General features: G+C 36.7%; 1 protein-coding gene across 1 annotated transcript; it reads right to left on the bottom strand.

The window, feature by feature from the left end:
- Positions 1–89: 89 nt before the first annotated feature.
- dna2 (DNA replication helicase/nuclease 2) lies at positions 90–17,239 on the bottom strand. The gene is made up of 23 exons (XM_059566555.1): positions 16,889–17,239; positions 16,703–16,750; positions 15,381–16,270; positions 14,963–15,136; positions 14,680–14,863; positions 13,410–13,558; positions 13,128–13,259; positions 12,792–13,020; positions 12,583–12,700; positions 9,939–10,095; positions 9,645–9,836; positions 9,135–9,365; positions 4,315–4,431; positions 4,104–4,213; positions 3,851–3,960; positions 3,482–3,703; positions 3,017–3,210; positions 2,794–2,883; positions 1,351–1,558; positions 1,152–1,241; positions 896–1,078; positions 600–746; positions 90–442 (listed from the first exon to the last, which is right to left on the bottom strand). Exons 1-23 carry the CDS (start codon positions 16,916–16,918, stop codon positions 389–391), a joined length of 4,059 nt encoding a protein of 1,352 aa, XP_059422538.1. The 5' UTR covers positions 16,919–17,239; the 3' UTR covers positions 90–388.
- Between the last annotated feature and the right edge of the window lie 781 nt (positions 17,240–18,020).

The following is an 18,020-nucleotide window of genomic DNA, read 5'->3' as shown; positions in this document are numbered from 1 at the left end:
AGTTGTTCTTTTCATTTTAATTCAAAGAGAAAGTCAGTGTAATATTTGTTGCAAATTTATTAAACAAAACTTTATAAATTCATAAAAAATAGATATATATATAAAACATACACAAAACGCTTACATGGATAAAACTGTAATGAATTTAAAAATATGCAACAAGGAAGTAGGAATTAGTTGAGTAAAGAAACTCATGAGTGTAATTATGTATTAGGGCCTGTCAGCAGTGATTTATTATTAAACGTTGCATCTATTATATAAAAATAATAAAAGCCGTCTATAGTCATCTGAAGCTTATGTTTACCATTTCACTTAGATTTTCTTCAAGTAAAAGTTTCACAGCATTATCTTTGACAAACTATGGATCAGAAAAGTTTTTCACTTGTTATCACAAGTGGATTCTGGGTAGTGCCTCATGGGCAGCAGCAGGCAGCTGGAAGATGTGAATGAAATTAAGGAGAATTTCAAAAATGTTGTTTCACTAAAAAGTTATGAATAATTTATTACTGCCTTAACTAATTTCAAGGAAAGAGTGATAAAAAGTCCCTGAATGAACCTGCAATAAGATTCTCATACATAAACACAGCTGTAAAGGATATCATATCTTCCTGTTGAAGGTGGCAGAGAAGTTTCTCTAGCGGTGCGTACCGGCGAAGAGAGGGCGCTGAGCCCAGCATGAGGAGCTTATGTTTGGCTCTAGTGATGGCCACGTTCAGCCTGCGCCAGTCTTGGAGCAATTCACCCAGCTGTAAAATGAGTTTACACATGAGAATAATGAAATAATCGAGCACATAATGGCCCATGCATCATATACTCAATCACTGCAATGAACCGTTAATTGGCTTAAATATTTAATATTTAGTTTGTTTAAATTCAGGGTGGGAAGGCCACTTACGTTGCCTTCAGGGTTGCTTCGAACAAAGGACACAATGATCACGCTCTTGTCACGTCCTTGGTATTTGTCCACCGTGTTGATTTCCAGAGCTTTATAGGCATCTCCCTGGAGCAGACTGGAGATGACTTTTAGCTGTTGTCGATATGGAGCAATGACCCCAATATCAGACGCTCTGCATCCAGCCTACAACACAATTTAAATTAAATAGTATTTCAAGTATTAGGGGGGGGTTCACAACAAATGCTTATGTTCGGACCTTGAGTAGCAGAGTGACAATGGCTTGGACCAATATAGCTTCCATGTGGTTGCTGATGCCACTTTTCTCCACCGTCTCAGGAGCGGGAACCTAAAGAAAGGTACAGTACATAATGATAAAAGTAAATGAATAACAAATTTAGGATTCTATAACCGGCCAAATGAGATAAAGACTAAGAAAAAGAGGCAGTCAGACTGACCTCAGACGTGTCCAGGAAACAGACAGGACTATTGGGCTCCAGCGCAGCCTGGACCCAAGCGCTATACTGCGGCTGACACACAAACAGGTCCAGCTCCTTCTCAACCAGAGCTCTACCGGGCAGCTGCAGCACCGCGCTTGCCGTCCTCTCAGAGCCACACTCCAGTCGGCCCTCATACATCAGAGCATTGCTCAGGGACATGATCGCACTGCAGGATGGAAAAGGGCAAGTGTAAGAGCTGTAACTGCTGCTTGTGAACATACTCAAATATGTATAGGAAAAATCACCTATTAGTATTCCATTAATAGAGTTTCTAATGTCCATTTAAGAGATATTTAATATCTAAGGGATAGTTCACCCAAAAATGACAATTGTTATTCCAAACCCATAAGACCTTTGTTTGTTTTCAGAACACAAATTAAGATATTTTTTATGAAATCCGAGATCTCTAGGACCATGAATAGACAGCAACGCAGCTACCAAGTTCAAGTCCCAGAAGGACATTGATGAAATAGCCCAGGTGACATCAGTGATTCAACTGAAATTTTATGAAGCTACGAAAATACTTTTTGTGCAAAGAAAACAAAAATAATGATTTCATTCAACAATTCTTCTCTTCCGTCTCAGTCTCCACCATGCATTCACTAAAGTACCCCGCCGCACGCTTATAGTGCTGTTGAGAACATGTGCCGAAGTCTAACACAGTAGAGAACATTTTTTTTTGAATAAAGGTATTTTTGTTTTCTTTGCACACAAAAGGTATTCTAATAGCTTCATAAAATTACGGTTGAACCACTGATGTCACATGGTCTATTTGAATGATGACTTTATTATCTTTCAGGACCTTGAATGTGGTAGTTGTGTTGTGGTCTATGCAGGGTCAGAAAGCTCTCGGAATTCATGAAAAATATCTTCATTTGTGTTCCAAATATTGAAGTTCTTACAAGTTTGGAATGATATGAGGGTGAGAAATTAATGACAGAATTTTCATTTTTGGGTGAACTATTTTAAACAATTTTTTGGGCAAAAATCCTTTAAAATTTTTTTAACTCCTTATCCACTTTTTTCTTCCTGTAAAAATGGGCACGGCCATTTGTAAATTCTTTAGGTCTAGCTTTTGGTCTCATCCGCATCCAGCTACTTTTAGCTGTACAAAACAGTTTGTTTTGCTGCTTTATATTGAAAATTAGTGTGTCTTACCATATTATTTTAACGTATTATCTTAATAATGAACACACTGGTTTGTAGTGCAAATAGTTTTACCGTTTACTGCATGTTGTTATTCTTCTCGTTATTTCCCTACAATGGCTAATAAACCGTAAGTCTTGCCCATAGGCTTACTTCTACGTTGAAGAAAGTTGGATATCAAATTTGACTTATATATTGTTTTTTATTTCCATTTAACAATCACATATATGAATGTTTGACTGATGTATCTCCCACCTGTTCATTCGGTACTGCACATTCAGCTGAACAACTGCATCACTATTGTGCTCCAGACGTTTGAACAAACTCTCATCCATGCCCAGTGTTCTGAGTAAAAATAAGAGCAATGGGGAATGAGGTATATTAATGCCGTGATAGTGTAACTGCTGTATTCAGAGACTTAACATGACAAGCTTCATTTAAACATGACACGTTATGAATGAGTATACAAGTGTACTACCTGGCTTCAGCATTCTGTACAATCGGAGGAAGTTGTTGGTGGTCTCCCACCAGGACAAAGCGCTGGGCGTAGAACAGCGGACCCAAACATACAGGTTGACTGATCTGAGATGCCTCATCCACGATGCAGAAGTCAAAGCGTCTACGGCTGAATATTGGGTGCTTTACACCCATACAGGTGGTGGCCACAATCAGCTACAAAGAAAAAGGGGTAAGCTTTACAAAACAATTTGGATTTTTTAAATGTAGAGCAATCAATCAGATATTGAACAATCATGTCATATTCGTTACAGTTCAAAAGTTTGGGGTCAGAAAGAAATCAAAACTTTTATGATCAAAATTGAGAGTAAAGATTTCGAATGTTACAAAAAAAAATGTATAATAATAATTCAAATAATTACTGTTCTTTTGAACTTCTGAATATTAAGCAGCATAACATTTCAAGCACCAAATCAAAAGAAATTACTTCTTTGTTATACAGTTGTTCCAGCTCTTCTAGTGTTTGGATGCCTTTGGCCCGACATGACTCCTCTGTGAAGGGCAGGATGTCATGGTGCACTTTTTGAGAACGACCCAGTCGCAGGAAGCCAATCTTAAACCTCTTTAGTTTCAGGAGGATGTTGTCCACAGCAGAGTGAGTGTAGCTAGTCAGAAGTACACTGAAGCCACAGGCATTGAGTATACGTACCTGTAAAACAAGGAATGTAAAATACTTGTCAGATTAATATTCCTCTGTATATAGAAACCAGTAGCAAAAACAATTTCACTCCACAGGTCAGAAAGAGGGTAAAAAAAAAAAACTCAACTGGTTTTCGAAAAATTCATTAGTTCTTACCAGTGTACAGATGGTGGTAGTTTTCCCAGTACCTGGCATTCCCACAATAAGTGTGTAATCTTTGGATAGTAGCACTTTTTTCATGGCTTGTTTCTGGGGTTTGTTGAGTCCTAAAAGGAAACATAATTAAAACTCGTTCATCAAACAGGAACAGAGAAGTTCTGTTATTCAAAGAACACATCAAGGGCATGTTTTAAAGCAACTGGACGCAGAAATATTGAGATTATGGTTAAATTTTAGTGTTTAAACACACCTTTCAGGATGCTGGCCACAGTGTCCTTGGCATCTCTTGGCAAAACACTGCTAAGGCTGTCAATGAACTGAGGAGGCCTGAATTCCACAATCAGCTCCCTAAGTCTTTCACTGCAGAAAAATAGACATTTTATAGCTTTTAATATAGAACAAAAAACACTATCAGTAAGACATTTAAAGTCAAAAGAACTAAAAGAAAATTAGAATCAGACCTGTGTGGAGTGTTTTCCATTAACATAGATAGGTTTCCTAAATGGGTGCTAAGACCACCTGCACCTTCATCCTGGTCCAGTCGGAAAACTGTGTTTAAGGAATACTTGGAAAGGTTTCTGGAAATTATATGAAAGTGGAATTAAGCTTTGTTGTACCCTTAAACAGTTCAGATTCAGTAATATTAAACAGCATTAGTGGTCGATTGATCTGTTCTTTTATGACAGCTGATGCTGATGCCGATATCTTGGAAAGCAGGGGGCCTGATAGCCGATATATATTTTTTTATATTTAAGAAATTGTAAATCATTTGACAATGGATAAAAAAAAATAAATGTGTAAAATAGTGTTGTCACGGTAGGGCTGTCACTTTTAGTTCGAAAATCGATTGCACAATCGATCGGACCAACCAAAAAAGGTTTCGAAAATGAATATAGGGAATTGATTTTAACCAAATATGTACACTATTAATTTTAAAATAATTAAACAATTAAAAAATTTAGATGTAACAAAACTCACAAACAAGCAGAAAAAGAAAATAAGGAAATCCGAAAGTGCAGTATGCCTTCTGAGAGCTAGACAGAAAATACCAGCAATTTTACGCTCCTATAAGACCCAGTGATGTCGAAAGTGACCTCTTATGCTGCGTTCACACCAAACGTGAATAGAGCATCTGGCGCGAATGATTTCAATGTTAGTCAATGTAAAGACGCGTTTACGCGCGTCTGGAGGTCTCACGGCACAGTAGACGAGTTATGAATTATGAAAAGGACCATTGCAAAGCAGACAGCGACCGGCTTTTGTGGTGGAAAATTGGCATTAATACCCCCACCTTGCGCAGCTGTACCTGAGTGTCCCTGGGACATCAGTGCGGTCGGAGCGCGTCTTCTCAACAGCTGGACATACAGTGAATAAAAAACGCTCCCCTCTGGACCCCGAAAATGTTGATCGACTTGTTTTTTCCTGTCCAATAAATTTGTAATGGCCTTATTTTGGGTCTTTTTGCACATTACAATATTCCTGCCTAGTGTCGGTTACGTTCAATAAAAAAAAACACACATGGCCTGTTCTCAAGTCAGGTTTCGTTTTTTGAACAGTTGTTTGAAATGGATTGAATCATTATTTAAAATAATCTTGGAGATTTTTGAATTGCCTAAATCATAAATGCAGTCGGGTTGAAGCCTGCAGTGATGTTTTTCTTTTGTTATGGCAGCCGTCCCCTCTGCATATATATTTTTTTGAGAATGTTGCACTCCTGTTGCTGTTTTTATTCTGCACGAAATTTCATGCCAATAAATTAGAAATATTGCTTGTGCGTTTCCAGCGCTCCCTTTAAGTTCGTCCGTTATTTGACGTTGAAAAAGGAAACCTTTTTTTTATTTTTAGACATGGAAAATCGATTTTACAATTGATTCAATGAACACTTATGTCTTAAAAATCGAAAATGATTTTTTCACAAAAGTGACAGCCCTATGTCACGGTACCAAAATTTCAGTATTCGGTACCCAGGGGTTAAAGCAAAAAAAAATCCTGAGCCTGAACTATTTTCCGGTGGCGGGGCGGGGCAGCACATGCAAAGCATACAATGACTGTGACAACTTTAACATTTGAAAGGATACTATGGCAAAGTTATTGCTTTCTTTATTCAAACTGATTTTCTTTTTTATGAATATATAATTGACCTGAAGAATAAAAATTGTATCATACACTTGGAAAATTATGAGCTATATCATCGCTTATCCACACTAGGGGTGTGACAATACACTTAGCTAATGAGATGAGACAAAGTACAGATACTTGGTTCACTAGAATGTGACAATATTTTAATACTGTTTTTGAGAAGTTTTCAATAAAATGTTTGTCTTTTTATTACAAAAAGTAAAACAATGCAGTTGTATTTAGAAATATTTTAACTAATCTAGGGCTGTAACTAATTATTCTTTTGGGTAACAAACAGACTTAAGTGAAAACCAGGCTTTAGTATGACTATTTATATATAAACTAACAATGACGCAATAATAATTGGCTCAAAACATCAAAACCAAGAAATTACAAGATTGTATTGAACAACACTGTTAAAATACATAATGTAATATGCCTATATATATAACATGAACATAACTTACGTCCATTATGTATTAAAACAAATACCTGCAGAGGGCGCCAACGGCCTGGTGACGTTTCACTTTACAGCGTGATTAAACAATGTTTAAATCCATTAAATTTTAATATTTGGCCACGTGCAGAAACATTTATTTTGAAATCGCGATGTACAATACAATGGCATATTTAGACATAGGTTGATATATCTCCTGTGTTGGCAAAGGTTTATAAATGATTTACGTTACAAATCTAGTGATATAATGCACACTGTTTTTCCAGATTACGTTAAGCAAATAAAATTCACAGCGTATACAGAGGAAGAGTTTAGCCCCTTTCACACATAGTTTTCACTGGTAGATTACTGGTAAAGTTACCATTAATAGATCGTGTGTGAACAGGACCTTTTCAGAAATCCTGGTAAATATGTTTTGGCAATCATATCATTCTTGTGGAGATGACATGATTACTCTGAGCTGTTTACAAAGCTCCGCTGCTTTATAATAATCTTTTCTATGTAAATATGCGCTAGATGGATATATTTGACCATTTCGCCTCACAGCTTTTTGTCGCGCTTCTCCATTCATCAGAGCTGCGACTCTGCAATTGAATACTATGCGCGTCTCGTGTTTATAAAAGCAAAACATTCTAACTGGCTACTAATGATAGTTACTGTTAGTTAATGTCATACCATTGGTAGGCGAATGCATGGACATCAATCAACATTTTTTTTTTTAAAATGTGGGATTAAACACTGCACGACGGAAATCTCGCACGGTGCCGGAGAACTTTAAGCCCTGGGTACCGATACCAGTGAAAATCCACGGTTCTCGGTACCAATTTCGGTACCAAAGCAAAATACAAAAATATGCTAATTTAAAAAAAAAACTTTTTATCACTAGAAAATAAAACCAATGCCATTTTTATACTTATTTACAATTGTGTTTAAAGTAGTGCTGTCAATCGATTAAAAACTTTAACTAGATTAATCACACATTTTTTCTGTGATTAATCGCAATTAATCGCAATAAAAAAAGAAATGTTTTTGTACGTTTTTAATATATTTTTTAATGTAATAATTTCACAGTTAATCAAATTAATGTAGAAACAACATAAAGACAGTATATTTTAAATACTTGTTTAAATGGCATCTTTTTATGAATGAAGGCCAGTATTACTGATATTAATACAGCTACTGATTTTTTTTTTAATTTTTTTACATTTATTATTAGGCTTCAAAAATATAACAGTTTTTAATTTAAGTAAACTTAAAACAATGCTAACATAATAAATGTCATGTTTACTCCTGCCCTTCCTGTCTTAACAGTTAGGAAATATACAGAAATTTAATAAAGTTATCAAAGTTATATGCAGTCTGCACTGCATAAACTATAAATTAAATAGTTAATCCTTATTAAAGCTACAAAAGTTATTTAGTCAAGAGCAGCGAGTCATTTTCTCTGTTCCCTTTGTTCTTTAACTTTACTGACAGGAAGCTTTATTGGCTGCTGTCCCTTTAAGAGCAGACAGACACGCGGATCTCACCATTTATATACTGTCTATGGATCTCGCCTCATTCTCTCACAACTCTTTTTGTTCATTTTAGACTTTATATAAATCATTTAAGATTGCTCTGAGGATAATCGACAAAACTGGCACTTTGGGATGTTTATTGTTAGTTCAAGCGCTTAAGAGAACTGGATTCTGGCGCCCTGTCTATGCATTGTGTGTGTACGTGTGTATGTGTCACATAAGGGCATTCACAGACAGCGCATTCTCTTTTGTCTTGCCGCGCTTGAAATGTTTAAAAGCATTTAAATGAATAAGAGCGTGATCATATAAATGTAAAGCTAGCCAACGGATGGCAGAAAATACCGATGCTGCGTTAATTGGGTTAAATATTTTGACACGTTAAACCAGACAAAAATTAATCGCATGCGTTAACGCGTTAACGTTGACAGCACTAGTTTAAAGTTTTTTCTACAAGTAATATAATTATGAAAAACAGTAAACAGTGTGATTTATTTCTTAAAAAAATAAAGTTTTATAAATTTTTTTCAACAGTAGTAGCAGTATCACATGCATTCTACTAAATAATAGTTATATTTCTAGCACAAAATGAAACCGTAAAATGCTTGTGAAGTGACTCAGAACAGTTCTGGTGATGTTGTTGATGTATTTATGTCCTCATTGAGACGGCAGATGCTGAAATTACTGCAAGCGTCACGCGCTTCAGTCTATGTAGTAAACAAACCCGCACGTCTCTGCCATTCATTCATTTGGAAGGTATGTGAAATTAAATGTTCATTAACCATTCAAAGATTTGTTTATATTAAATAAATGCGTGTATGCTTAATGCTGATGGCAAACGACATTATACATTATATAAACGATTATAAGTATTATAATGTTTGCCTTTCTATTACTAATAATATATAAGCAATCGTTATAATGCTTTCAGTTCTATCTGATTATTAGACAGACTTCTATCGGTATTAGACAGAACTGTTAACAACGACAGTAAACAAGAGGGAGAATGTGAGCTGTGTGCGTTCAGGCGCTGCCTGTCTCAGCGCAGTCAAAATAAAAGTTCTGCCTCGAACACATTGGCCAAGCAGAAAACCTTACCGGCCGATGCCAATATTTGAAAAATACCAAATATCGGCCGATATATCGGTCGACCACTAAACAGCATTACAAAAAGCATCTGCAAGAGACTTACTTGTCCAAAGAGCAAGTCACTCCACTGAAAGTTATTTCTGTGACGTATCCCGTGGCTAGGCCTATAAGCATCAAGTCCTGATCACTGACCACAATCCTGTCGCCCACTATCAGCCCAGTCAGTGTCTGATCACTCTCCTTCCTCACAAAGCTGTGCTTATATACACCATCAGACAGGATGCTGACGTCTCCAGCTAACTGCATGTTACCCACGCAGCCACCACTTTTCTCCCTGAGAATGAACAACATAAGAACAGTGATGCAACAGAAACATTCTTTAAGGCCAAAAGCATTCAATTAATTCAAACAACCACTGTTATTCGTTTATTTATTTAGTTTTATTTACACGTTTTATTAAGGCCAATAAAACAAGTAAATATTTTTGATGAAATCTAAGGGCTTTCGGTCTCTCTGCTGTCAACTACCTCAAATGTTTCATGCTTCAAAAAGTTCAGAAAAACATTGTAAAAGTAATCCATATGAATCAAGTAGCTTTTCATAAAACACCCACCTCTGCTGGGCAGTCTGAAGCCAGATATTGCGGCGACCTGCTTTGTTCTCCATGGTGAGAGCCTCCAGCATGCAGAGCAGCAACCAGTGGCTGAAGTACTGGAGGTGCACACGGCTGAGGTGCTCGCTCTCCGACTGCACAAAGGCCTGTGGATCTTCACTACAGTTCTCCATGGGATCTCTCTCTACAGCTCTATACAAAATGAAGCATTTCAGCTGAAGCTCAGTGGAATTACAAAACTCTGTTTGAAGTTGTAATGGAAGATGATGCATGAAGAGAGGAAAAAAACAGTACCTGCTGTAAACTGCACAGTTCCTTTTCTGAGGACAGTACTTGCATGCCTGCTGGTCAGATACAATGGCAGGCAATGGGGCCATTCGACTTCTTCCGTCCTCCTTAATAAGGTTGTTTCCGATGTGATGGGCCAATGAGTTTCTTATTTTAATCAGTTCTGTGATAGAAAAAAATATTTATCAGTACAGTCATAAGCAGGATATAAGGCTATCTTTGATTTCAATGTTACTCTGTTATGACTACAAGTAAATTAGCTCTTTCTTGCAACATCTGTATGAAACTACATGATCAGTTCACCCAACAATGTAAATTCTGTCATTCATTACTCACCCTCGTGACACTCCCAACTGATAAGCCATCAGATTCTTTTTTGGACATAAGTAAAGATATTTTTGATGAAATCGAAGGGATTTCTGTCTCTCTGCTGTCAACTAACTCAAATGTTTCATGCTTTAAAAAGTTCAGAAAAACATTGTAAAAGTAATCCATATGAATCAAGTAGCTTGATACTTTCTATTCGCATAGAAACCTCATATTCCATTAAAATACCTTAACTTGTGTTTTGAAGATGATGATATGAACTGATTGAGGGTAAGCAAATGATGACATTATGTTACATTTAAATAGGGCTGTGCGATTAATCGAAATCAAAATAAAATCGCGATTTGAGTGTGCGCGATTTCTAAATCGCGCTATAGAACGATTTTCCGCGGCCCTGACCTCCCGCAGTATGTTATCTGAACCAATCAGGATGCAGCGCACCTAAGTGGAGTGTGAGAACAGAGAAGACTGTGCATATGCCTAACTCGAGGTTCACACACTCTGTCTGTGATGTGTAGCCTTTTTTTCGAGCCCATGTTAATGGAACAGGACGTTCACACTGTACACGGTAAAAGATGAGAACAGAAAAGGTTATAAATAGAAAGGTGCGAAAAGATTTTATATCTTGCGCATGAGCACAGAGAGAGTTGTGAGTGCACAGGACACAGGTTGAGCGAGAGGAGACACGTTGTAAGGCAGCATATATCTGAGCCTTATACAGTCTATGATCTGAGCAAGCGCATCTGGTTTTGTTAACAGAGCAAAGGAAATCTGCGTGCGAGTCAGTGATGCGCAGGTTGATCCAAAATGAGCGCTTGCCTGCGGTCGCCCGCGGTTACGAGTCATCCAAAAATATTTTTAATGATATTCGGGTCGCGGATGGTCGGGTCCTTTGAAATAAAAATGCCAATTAAACCTTTGTCATTTATATAGTACTAGACACATTTTTTAAATACATAGGCCTACACTTTATTGGCCGAATAACTGGCTTGAAGATGACGCATGAGCTCAGTCTGCACGTAGAGATGGAGGCGGCAAAGAAGACTGCATGGGGAGCAACATCGCTGTTTTTGGTAAAACATGATTTTGACGAATTCATTAAGTTTTGTTTTATAGAAAACTATTTTTAAAAGATTTTCGTTTTGTATAAATTGTATCTAAATTTTGATCAATGTTTTATCAATTAGTTACCCGTATTTATTAAATAAGAAGCAAATATATAGCCTAGCAGACAATGTAATAAGGCGCCATTTGAAATGTGCATTTCTCTCTGGCGTTCATGTCAAGTCTGCATCGTCAACTTCATCTTTGCAGCGACACAGAAAACACCAGTTTATTACTAAACAATAAAATGACTCCTTGCATATTTTCGAACCAGCAGGCCATTCTGGGTTGAGCGAGACCCCACAGAATGAGCGAGCAGATCGGGATATACAGAAATGCGCTCTCCGCTCACGAGCTCTGATTGGAACAAACCCGAGCCTCACTGTCTGCTGACCTTGCAGAAACATACAAATAGACATAGCCAGACTAGACTATTTTAGTACAAATCATGAGCTTACTGACGATATTTTATAATTCTTGACAAAATTGTAATATATTAAGTTTTGTTGTTTTTCGTCGTTCCTATGGCCCAATCACGCTACGATGAGCATTTACTGCTTTTTAAAAATGCAGGTCAGGAAGCAGGTTGGGTATAGTATTTAATTTTTTTTTTGCGGTCCGAGTTGCGGCCGGGTTAGTTCAAAACATTTATCGGGTGCGGGTTATTAATACATTGACCCGTGCATCACTGGTGCAAGTGGATAGATACGCGCTCGCGCATTATTTTAATGTGCTTTTCGCGTTACAATAATGCGCTCTCGTTGCTTCTTCTGAACCGCGTACACATATCTTACTGTATACGCACTGTAGACACGGAGTACGTGTGACCCTTGGGCAATAAATATTTTGGGCAAAACATATAAAACCTGAGGCAGCGCTACAGTGAGTTTTATGACCAATGCATGGCAAAAAAGTTAAATAAAATAAATAATAATCCCTGAACACAGTTTTATTTTATTATTTTCCATATGTCTAGACATTTTGTTTGACATCTTTACTTAGTGATTATTTTGACTTATGTCTGTTCTAGAGACATTTGATAAAGCTCTCATTGGTTTTTGTTTTTGGAAATATGGTAAAAATTTATACTGAATGCATTTATGAGTGTAAAGCATGTCTGTGTGTGTCAAAATTGTGAAATTTATTAAAAAAATCGTGATAGGTTTTTTTTTTGTCCATATCGCACAGCCCTACATTTAAAGAAACCAAACAAACTAACCTCTCCTGTCCATGTGGTTGCCCACAACAGGATGTAGACTGCCAGTCTTCAAGTACACTAGGAAACCTGCCTCTGGATCGCAACGTCTAGATGAGCTCATCAAAGTGTACAGAATAACCTTAATAAAATTCAAATAATTAATGATATTCCGTAGTGACACAAAGTAATACTGTTAACACGTGACATGTCTACAAAGTTGCGTTTTGTACCTGACTGCGATGCTCAATGGAGTTGGACTCCTTGCCAGTTTTCAGCTCCAGCGGCACAATCCTCTCTGTGGGTTTTCTGCCTCTCCGATGAATCCTAACTCCAGCTGTCACATCTATCTTCCCCTTCAGGCCAAAACGTGGACACCAGATGTTCTCCTCGATGTCCGCAAAATCTGTGAATGTCACGCTACAAGCGGCATCTTGCTTGCTCAGAGCCCCGTCACTAGGGCTGATGGTAAATAACCACAAAAACCATTACATTTATTCATAAAATTAAACTGAATCCACCATGTTCTCAATCTTCTTAAAAATAAATACATATATATACACACTAACAGTTTGAGAGTGAGCTGCTTTTGTCCAGCCTGTGGTGAAGTGTGGAGGTAGTGTTTTGACCACTCAGATAAAGAGGGAAGATATTCATCTACTTCCTGTTTCATGTCAGCCTGGGTCAGCTTTAGACTATACCTAAAAGTAAGTAAAAGACAAGCACATAACAGATCTTTACTTGTCATCAAATACTGTATTTGAGGTTTAAGAAAAAAAAAAATACTAGTTTCTAAAGATAGTACATCTTGTATGCCTCTAAAGGTGGAGATGTTACAAGATAGCTCTTACATTTGTCCGAGGTAGTTGGGGTTTCTTAGGGCCTCTGCAGCAAGCCTCTGTATCCTCTCTAGGGAGAAATCTGAGGACATGGCTGCTTTTTGGAAGATATCATGAACTATGGTACCATTTAACATCTGCTTAGATCCACCATCAAATGCCTGTTTAAAAACCACACAAACAGTTTCATTATTTGAAGCACTACAATTATGACACAATAAAGAAAGGTCCGCATCATCTAATTAAAGGAAAGACATAAATGCTAAGTATTCTCCATTGTTGAAAACATTAATATGAGCAGTATGTATGTACATTCTGCTGTTGATGGCTACTGGATGTTGAGATTGAATTGTGCATGCTCATTAACACGCTGTGAAATATAATCTAACAAATCTAAAAATGTATATGAATTTTCCATACCATACATTCTAATATATTACTACTCAAAAGTTTGGCCAGTAAGATTTTTTATTATTGGTACATTTTAAAATAACCATTTTCTATTTGAATATATTTTTAAATGTTATGTATTTCCTTGACCGCGAAGGTGAATTTTCAGCAGTTTCTTGGTGCTCAACAAACATTTCTTGTTATTATCAATGATCAATGTAAACAGTGGCGCTTAATATTTTTGCTAGAGATGCGCCGATTGATCGGCCAGGGATCGGAATCAGGCGATTTTTCTCATGATCGCCCCGGATCTGTGACCGGCCTCACTTCTTTCACTTCAATTATGATGGTTATGACTTACAGCTTAGGAACAGAAAAAATTACATTTGATTACTTTAATTTCTGTAGTGTTTCTTACCTGAATAAAAACTTACTTAACCTGAAAAACTTAGTTTCATAGCTGTCTTTATTCTATTGCATTTATTTGTGCTGTTGTTTGCAATTTTTTTTATTTGTTCTTATTTTATTACTGACTTTTTATTTATAATTTTTTATGAAAATAAAACTTTGCATTGAAGAAAAATAGATTTTTGTTTGCATATGCTGTCAATAATAGTTCTTCTAATAGAATCGGCAAAAAACGGTATCACACTAACAAAAATTTAAAATCGGAATCTGCCAAGAAAATTGCAATCGGTGCATTTGTTATTTTTGCATAGTATTTTTACCAGGATTATTTGATGAATAGAAAGTTTTAAAAACACATTTAGAAATATCTTTAGTAATTTTTAACCAACTGAATAACCGAAAAAAAAAAAAAAAAAAAAACACATACATATATTTACTGACCCCAACAGTGCATATGCTTATGCTCAACATTAAATTTTCACACCTTAAACATCTCTCCCAGCACCCCTCGCCTCATGCAGCGAATACTGTTGGCAATGCTGGTCCCCGATATCAGCAGGTCAGGCAGCAGAACCAGGAAGCCAGAGTCTCTATCAATCATCCACAAGCCAGAAACACACCTCCCTTCCAAGTGAATGACATCCCCAACAGCAACCGGAGTACTCTCCCTTTTAGAAATGAGGTCGGAAAGTTCAAAAACAAAAAGACAATCAGAAAGAAAGAACTCTCTCAAAAGTCTTTTTCACACGCCAAGTAACATTTTGTACCAGCCATCTTTGAGAATACAGGTCTCTCTGGACTGTGCCGTTTTGGAGCAGGTGATGGTTAAGTGCTTCTCAGTGCAACTTCGTGATGAGGTGATGTCCCGTACATCCAGTACCCAGTATCGGTTATGAACACCAGAGGCCAGTATAACATGCTCTGGTATACTTTTGATTTTTCTAAAATTCAAAGAAGCCAGTTTCAAGCAGGGGTTATTATTGTTAACTTTAAATCTATTAAAAAATGAAGATGAAAATTACTATATTTATATAGAAACATTAAAAAAAAGCAAATTCAAAATATTAATGAAATTTATAATAGTATATAATTAATACTAAGATAATACTGGTTTTAATAAAAACAAAAACATACTCTCAAATATTACAAAATCTCACATAAATAGATAAAATAAAACATTCATACTCATGACTGAACTTCTTGGGTTTTGGCGTCTCCAATTTTTGCTCCATGCCATCATCAAACCAATCGTCGATCAGATCAGTAAAGTCATCTTCAAATGGGACTGGCAAAGTTTTTCCATCAGCAATTTTGTCTTTCGCTTGCAGATCAGCAGTACTCAAGGGCCTCTTCTGAGTAAGTGGACAGCTGAGAAAAGTCTCTTTGTCTTCAGTAGATCCATTTTGTATCCATGAACTATATGACGTCACAAGATCAAAATGATTCGTTCCAGAAAGCGTACTCGTGTCTATTTCCGGCTTCAGGTTTACAGCAAGTGAATTTTCTTTTTCACTAGTACTAAAGCTTAGATGTTGAGATTTTTTTGAAGGCTTTGAGAATCCATTTGTTTCTCCATTCATACTCTCAAAACTGACAGACTCTGCTTTCATTTTTTTGTCAAGAATATTTGAAAAAGCATTTTGATTGGCCCCTGGAGAGCTTTGGTCACAATCAGGTGGTTTCTGAACTTGCATGGTCCTGGACCGTTTGGCACTCTGGATGTTCTCGGAGCTTTGCAACAACCTCTTCACAGAGCCAGAGTGACTTAGGCCATTCTTAAACTCAAAAGTGTCTTCTGGCTCTGGACTGCTGGTTTTCTGTGGCTGCATCAGCTTGCGTGCCATCAGGCTAGGTTTACCCCTGACACCTTTAGTATGCAGGCCACGGGAGACAGGTGAGCGGTTCTCATAGGAAGTGTCTGAAGGGTTCTCACTCCTCAGACTGTCAGGCGTCTCTGGGACTGCAGAAGGGGTTGGAGAGCTGGGGACATTTTTATCCTCCATAAAGCCAGTCTTCAATGAAACAGGGAATCTTGTAATCCCAGCTGCTATTTTTTTAGGTGACTTTGGTGAAGCCTGATAAAACAAGATGTTGCTATGGTGTGAGGTCAACCTTATTTTTAACATAACAGCGGGTGGCCATTTCTTACTTTAACTTTTTTAATTGAATTTCAAAAATACCAAAAATTAAGAAGGTTCCAAAGACTTTTATCAAACAACATAAATCAATGTAAGGACCAAGAGTAACTACATAAATATAAACAAAATTACAATTAAAGGGCATCACAAACATATGTGTGACCTGGACCACAAAACCAGTCTTAAGTGTCAATTTTTTGAAGTTGAGAGTTATACATCATCTGAAAGCTAAATAAACAAGCTTTCCATTGAATTGATGTATGGTTTGTTAGGATCGGACAACATTTGACCGAGACACAGTTAACGTTATTTGAAAATCTGCAATCTGAGGGTGCAAAAAAAATAATGTAAATTGTTGTCTTATCTTACCTTTGATACAAAAAAGGCAGAAATGTTTGACTGAACTCCAGTGACCATCTACAACAAAAAACACAAGTTAGTTAGTATACATTCACATTCACAGCTGATAACTTCTAATTAAACGTTACATCTTCATAAAGAAGAGAATGGAACAAAGCATCAGAGATTAATATGAAATAAGGTAACGTTTCTTACGGAAGATTTTCTGGATTTACACTTAATCATCGTGGACCGTAAGTAAATAAAAAAATTATATTCGGAGAATCCAATAGCATAAAGTAACGTTAGCTCTACTGATATCAAAACTTAAACCCCCCCTCACAAATGCATATAAAGACAGACACCGCTATCACGGCTCAAATGTAATTCGTCCAGAAGCAGATATTCTGCAGTAGCAACGGTCATTCAAGCGGTTCTCACATATGCTTTCAAAGAATATTAATAACAGAAGATTTCCTGCGTAAACAACTCTTGCTGAGTCCCTGCAAAGTAAACACTGCAATCTCAAGATTCCCGCGTACAGTCAGTGAACACGTCACACGAGCAAGCAAACGTTTCCTCTTGCATTTACGTCGCCTTTACCTTTACACTGCCACCTAGCGTCAGTGAGATTATTGCTCGAGTTTGTAGTTGTCATAAACAAATCTGCTCGTTTATTATTTACTCTCCGTTAGCTTCATGTTATAAAAATGTAATGAAAAATGTTACCGTTGTTTTCTGTCTAATAGAAAATTATTTTGTGGTTACTAAAACAACAAACACAAGCAATGCTAGATTTTTTGAATGTCAAAATGGTAAGCACTGCTTTGTGCGTTTCAAACAACAAAATACATGTTAGGTATAATAATTATATATTTGGGCTTTCGAGTGGTTTACCGAATATTGTCATTATTAATACATGTAAACGAGTAATGCATACTGTATTCCTAACAACAAAAAGTTGCATTTGAATACGGACTGGTTAATTCAGTACACAGTTAACTTGTACATAAATTACAATAGCAGAAATACTGATATGACATTGATGGTCAAAATTTGAAATTATGCATAATAAAACGTGAAAGGAATGAGTTATAGAATTTTATATATATATATATATATATATATACAACCCGAATTCCGGAAAAGTTGGGACGTTTTTTAAATTTTAATAAAATGAAAACTAAAGGAATTTCAAATCACATGAGCCAATATTTTATTCACAATAGAACATAGATAACGTAGCAAATGTTTAAACTGAGAAATTTTACACTTTTATCCACTTAATTAGCTCATTTAAAATTTAATGCCTGCTACAGGTCTCAAAAAAGTTGGCACGGGGGCAACA

The sequence above is a fragment of the Carassius carassius genome, chromosome 14, assembly GCF_963082965.1.
Source record: "Carassius carassius chromosome 14, fCarCar2.1, whole genome shotgun sequence".
NCBI classification, from domain to species: Eukaryota; Metazoa; Chordata; class Actinopteri; order Cypriniformes; family Cyprinidae; genus Carassius; species Carassius carassius.
Note: the sequence above shows the minus strand (reverse complement) of the source record. Positions and strands in the feature narration are given on the sequence as shown.

Excerpts from the sequence above, each read along its gene's own strand:
- dna2 (XM_059566555.1), bottom strand. The coding sequence starts at position 16,918 with ATGATTAAGTGTAAATCCAGAAAATCTTCC. Across the intron at positions 13,260-13,409 it reads CCCAACTACCTCGGACAAAT|GTATAGTCTAAAGCTGACCC; the intron begins GTAAGAGCTATC and ends ACTTACTTTTAG. Across the intron at positions 3,704-3,850 it reads CTACCACCATCTGTACACTG|GTACGTATACTCAATGCCTG; the intron begins GTAAGAACTAAT and ends CTTGTTTTACAG.